Source organism: Mobula birostris, chromosome 23 (genome assembly GCF_030028105.1).
Source record: "Mobula birostris isolate sMobBir1 chromosome 23, sMobBir1.hap1, whole genome shotgun sequence".
NCBI classification, from domain to species: domain Eukaryota; kingdom Metazoa; phylum Chordata; class Chondrichthyes; order Myliobatiformes; family Myliobatidae; genus Mobula; species Mobula birostris.
Genome location: NC_092392.1, coordinates 18,592,533 through 18,598,532, shown reverse-complemented (window position 1 = coordinate 18,598,532; position 6,000 = coordinate 18,592,533). Strand labels below are relative to the sequence as shown.

At 44.9% G+C, this 6,000-nt stretch overlaps 1 protein-coding gene across 5 annotated transcripts in view; it reads left to right on the top strand.

Moving 5' to 3' along the window:
- The first annotated feature begins 2,063 nt into the window (after positions 1-2,063).
- The window catches only part of LOC140186954 (voltage-dependent calcium channel subunit alpha-2/delta-1), a 747,581-nt gene continuing 743,644 nt past the window's right edge, over positions 2,064-6,000 (top strand). For all 5 annotated transcript variants that reach the window (XM_072241811.1, XM_072241809.1, XM_072241810.1 and 2 more), the window contains exon 1: positions 2,064-2,615. In XM_072241811.1, the coding sequence (XP_072097912.1) occupies positions 2,518-2,615 (98 nt within the window). In that variant the 5' untranslated portion in view covers positions 2,064-2,517. The remainder of the gene's footprint in view (positions 2,616-6,000) is intronic.

Below are 6,000 nucleotides of genomic sequence, written 5' to 3'. Positions count from 1 at the left end.
ATGTGGATTTCAGATTGAATTTAAACCGCAACTCAGAACAATGGGCTTCCTGGAGCTGTAGGTTGGGGTCAATGGCAAACAAAGAAACACTCCACTTTAATCTCAGATGCCTGCTTATGCATGAATGCAACCTAATGGGGAGTGGTCAGTGGGGAGTAACATTCATTTTGGGTGTCTGGAGTGTGGGTGTGAAGAAGCAGATGTTTGGAAACTATATGTAATTTAAAGGAAGCACTGTAGATACGTTGAAACTATAGAATCGTCTTGTTACAATTTGATCTTTAGCATTTAAAATGTCATGTAATATTGGGTCAAGAAGGCCTCTTCTTCCAAGAGTGTCTCGAATTATGATGCCTGCTGCTCATTTTTGCTAAGTAAATACTTCTATATCCACTAGCTTCAGTGTCTCTCCGGTGATTTTGTGTCACAACAGTATATATGCCATTCAAAATACAATCCTTGTCTTGGTCATTCTCCTTGATGTTACATAAACCTCTCCTCTGTGATTTATGACAGCAGTAATTTCCTTTCTAGTGGGATATGGCTCAACTACCATCATTTTGACCTGCTCTTCTCTACTTTCACCCTGCATGCAGGGATGAGATGCTCTTGATTTCTGTGATTGCACTTACTACTGTACTTGTGCTGAATAATCCCATTGTAATGGAGACACAGGAGACTGCAGGTGCTGAAATCTGCAACAAAAGTGTTGGAGGAACTCAGCAGGCCAGGCAGCAACTGCGGAGGGAAGTGGGCAGTTGACTTTTCGGGTCAAGATTCTGGATTGTAATTGGCAGTGTTGATGAAGGACCTTGAAAAGAATATTCAAACATCCACTTCTCTCATGGATGTTGTTTGACCTGCTGAGCTTTCCTTATCACTCTGTGCCTTCCCCCACTGTAATGTTAGCCAGCTTTCCCCACCACCCCTGCTTTTTCACCCCTGTCACACACACATAACCCCCAGAACATCATCAGATTTCCCACCCATCAGTCTGGTATCTGTGTTTACAATAACTTCTATGGCAGGTGAAATTCCTTGGCATTTTCAGAGATCATTTCCTCAGGTGTCATCTTCCATGCTGATAGATCTACCCTGTTTTGTAAATTAGCCAGGATACGCTCATCAGTTGGTGTAGTAACTTTACTTCTGACCCATATCTGAATGTGTGCACAAACTTTGGCGGAGACCAATTGACCACACAAATAAAGTCCTGGAGTCGCACTGCATAGAAACATATGTTTCTATGGAAACGGGCCCTTTGGATTATCTGATGCCCACAGTCAACTACCCAATTCCAACAATTCCATTTTGTTCTTCCCATGTCCTCTTCAACTCCTCCCAAAGCTCTACCAAGCCTCTACACTAAGGGCCAATTGATATTGTCCAGTTAACCCATCAACCAGAGAAGGAACTTACACAGAGAGCACATGCAAACTCCACAGAAAGAGCGCCGGAGGTCAGGATTGAACCCAAGTCACTCGAGCTGGGAGGCAACAGATCTACTGACTGTGCAACCCTTCTGTGGTGTAGGCTGTTCATTCGAAAGCTCCTCACAAGCTACCTTTGGAACTTTATTGCACACATTGTTGCAGCCCAGAAAGCAGTTAGTCACATGATTCAATAATTAAAGCAACAATATTATTCACCCTCAATATTGTACACCCTACACGGATGAAAGTTAGCCTTTGGAAAGGGATTTTATTTCGCGCTTGCACACCTCAGACTGGAAGATGCACTTATCAAAAAGCGAACTGCTGCCAGATGGCATTGGGATATTATTTCCCCTCACGATATATTAGAACGGGGTCCCCCGAGCTGAAGTGTGCAGTATGTGGTTGGTGTGTACTTGGCATTATGATCCATCATCGATTATAATTTAACATTTTAAGGAAATGTGATTGTCAAAGGAGAACGCGGTGGAGGAAGAGGCGCAATGATGAAGCCGCCTAATGTGTTTGCAGAGCGTCACTTCAGGACGCAGCACCTCGCTTTAACGGCGCCGATATAAACCAGCGTTTGGTGCGATGATTCTGTGACAGCGATCAGCCGCTGGCTCCCCGACAGGAGACGGAGCGGCGAGCGCGCGTGTGTTTGTGTGTATTCCTGGTATTCCTTGTATGGAAACTAGTGCGGGACCGAGGGGATAGAGAGAGGGGGGATCGATGAACTGGTGTCACAGGGCGCTTGCAGCAGCGTATCGGGAGCCCAGGACATTGGAGATCACCGGCGCCCTACACAATCCCAGAACAAATCCCGACCCAAGAGAGAGAGAAAAAAACAAAAACAAAACTAAGCTGTTTGGAGATGGAATCGGGGCCGATGGCGGCTCTTCAGATCTGTTGCTAATGTTATAGTTTGAGATCATCATTATTTTTCGATCTTGCTGGAACCTTCTTCCCCTCTCTCCCTGTTCTCATCTGCCTGAAATTAACTTGGAAAGATTTTGCCATTTTGGGGAAGGGGGGGATTTATTTATCTTCCCCCGCACTTTGTGAGATACATTCACGGTGGAAGATGGCTGCGTCCAGGAGCTCGGTCGGTCTAATAGCAGTTATACAGTTGTGCCTGATGCTATCATGTACATCGCAAGAAAGCTTTCCTCCAGCTAACGAGTAAGTAACAAAAAAAAAGCAGTACGCTGCCTGTCCTTGTAACTCTGTGTGATGCCCGCTGTCTGGCGCTTGCCTTAACGGTTGTTCCAATGGTCTTTACCGGAGCTCACGGCGTGTCTCTGATTTAAAATAAAACGAGGAGGGGAGGAAGTCTTGGGATGCATTTGCAATCTGGTCACCAGATTAGTGACCTGGAGATACGTTAATACGTTTGGAGAAACGCCCTTCATTTGGCTGACCTGTGTGTACACACAAAATATACAGTGTGTCCATACGCTTCATTGACCAGTGAACGCCGGCTACTCAAAAGTTTAAAGCCGCTGCGAAATTAATATTTAATTTAAAATGCTGTGAGTGATTTAGAAGGAGCTGCCATGTTTCATGGAGGGTTGGCTTTGTACTTCAGAATTTAAAAAAAAGAATTACGTTGAAAGAAACTTGTTGCAAAAGTTGAGAAGGGTAGATCGATGGGAGAAAGGTTTGCCGTAGCTGCTGTCAATGGGGCTGACGCCGTCTGCTTTCATTGATGGACGCTTGGCATTAATAGAGCCGTTCCGTCTGGATAAGTGTTTGGCACAGTTTCTTTTGTTGGTAAACAAAAGGTACAATTAGCCCACTATGCTGAAGTGCATCGTTACATCACTTCATGTCATGTGAGCGCGGTGAGAAACATTCACTCCCTCCTCTTCCTTGTCCCTACATATTCTGTCAGAAAGTGATAGGCGGCTCGGTTACCTTCTCACAAATAATCTAGCAGACCACATATGTCGGTGGGTCCATAAATGTGCAAGTAGCCAGGATTATAGGGACAAGAAGGAATGGTTTTTAATATTTGGTAATGACACAGTGACCTCATCCTCCCTTAAAAATAAAACTTTAATCATTAAGATAACACAGTTAGCCTTACTGAAGGAAGAAACGACGTAAGCAGTTTTGAGGGATCAACCTGAAAGAGCTGCTTGCTGTCAGGTACAACACACTTGTGTTTGGATGGCATTGTATGGCTGGCCCATGTTAGTTTTGAAATATAACTGCAGGCAAGTTCTAATCCAGAATGTGACATTATTTTCATTTCAATGGAAGACCCAGCACGGTTCTTTAAATAGAGCAATCCTTGTGCTGCAGGGTTGTGAGGGAGGTTGTTTTCCCAGCACGTGCAGTTGCTAGTAAAATGTTTTGGTTAAGAACATTCCCTACCCTGAAGTACATTGTTGTGCTCTCTTAAGAAATTTGGGCCTGTTTTTGTACTCCAGATAGGTAGCATTTATTAAAGCAGCTTTTTGATTTACTGCTGGCAAAGTGAATCTGCAGAGGCAAAACCCCTGGATTAGAACGATAGCTTGGAGAAACATTGTGACAAACTTTCCTGGGGTCTGCTTGTGACACATGAGGAGTTGTAGTAAATTCTGGTGCTTGGATCTATTTCTAGGGTTGATATAAACGTACACATTTGCCTTTCCAGTGCTTATCTTCATTATGGTTCAATTGTTCCATTCGATCCTGCATGTGAAAATTTAATTCCGGCTTTCCCCCAGTATTCTGATTTTAAAGAAATTAGTCCATTGCTCTTCACCTCCATGACTGGTCCATGGAGATGGGTGGTAATCCCGTTCTCAGGGTCACAGTGAGCCACTAGGAGGTGTGGGAGAGCAGCACTCCTGGTCTCAGCCTGAAGGCTGTGTTTAGAAAGTAATTATGCAGCTCAAATTTGCCCGCATCTTCTCTTGACCGTTAGTTCTGTATTTTGTAGGAAGGCCACAGGGTAAATACTGTACCATGCAGTTTTTGACCCTATAGGAGCGAGGCTGAAAGAATCTCAGTGACAGCAGGGACATCAGTTGAAGAACCTGACTCCGTAACTTCTGCCACCTCCAACAGGATCCCACCACTAACCACATCTTTCCCTTCCCCCCCGCTTTCCACAGGGATCGCTCCCTACGCTACTCCCTTGTCCATTCGTCCCCCCCATCCCTCCCCACTGATCTCCCTCCTGGCACTTATCCTTGTAAGCGGAACAAGTGCTACACATGCCCTTACACTTCCTCTCTTACCACCATTCAGGGCCCCAGACAGTCCTTCCAGGTGAGGCGACACTTCACCTGTGAGTCAGCTGGGGTGATATACTGCGTCCGGTGCTCCCGATGTGGCCTTCTATATATTGGCGAACCCGACGCAGGTTAGGAGACCGTTTTGCTGAACACCTACGCTCTGTCCGCCAGAGAAAGCAGGATCTCCCAGTGGCCACACATTTTAATTTCACGTCCCATCTCCCATTCTGATATGTCTATCCACGGCCTCCTCTACTGTAAAGATGAAGCCGCACTCAGGTTGGAGGAACAACACCTTATATTCCATCTGGGTAGCCTCCAAACTGATGGCATGAACATTGACTTCTTAAACTTCCATTAATGCCCCACCTCCCCTTTATTTATTTATTTATTTATTTATTATTAATTTTTAAATTTTATTTATTTTTTTCTCTCTACTTTTTCTCCCTCTGTCCCTCTCACTATACTCCTTGCCCATCCTCTGGGTTTTTCCCCCCTCCCCCTTTCTTTCTCCCTAGACCTCCTGTCCCATGATCCTCTCATATCCCTTTTGCCAATCAACTTTCCAGCTCTTGGCGCCATCCCTCCCCCTCCTGTCTTCTCCTATCATTTTGGATCTCCCCCTCCCCCTCCCACTTTCAAATCTCTTACTATCTCTTCTTTCAGTTATTCCTGACGAAGGGTCTCGGCCCGAAACGTTAACTGTACCTCTTCCTAGAGATGCTGCTTGGCCTACTGCATCCCACCAGCAATTTTTATTTGTGTTGCAGAGCATATTGTGGTGCCTGTCTGGCCAACTGGTACTGGATTTGGCATGCAATCCTAGGGCTGGCACACGGCTTGGACTTTGAGATGCAAGGTCTCTAATGGCTCTGAGACAGATGGGCCTGGGATCTGAGGACAGGCGGCTTCCAGTTTGGTAGGAGCCTCAGTGGAACTTGGGTCAGAGTTATTTTATGGAAATTATTTCAGATGGAAGATGTGTGGGTAAAGACTAGTTTCTTTACATACAACTGTAATTTTTTAATTAAGTATTGGGGGTTAACTTCAATGATAGCTACTGGCCATATACTGTGGTTAGATTTTCTCAGTCTTTGGCTTGTTACTTGAAAGATCATGTCTCCATTAACCTTTGTACTTTGGTGGTGTGAGGTTGTAGCTAGCCTTGTACTCACAGACGCTGGAATTTCAGTGCTTGTGGGAATGGGGCCATCTTTCAGTCACTGTTAATCTGCAGTGGTATATTTTTATATCTGTTAGCTAGTGTGTGTGCTCAGATTTATATTTCAGGAAGAATTTGCCTGCCATATCAGAGTTGCCTAAATAAAGAAATAGAG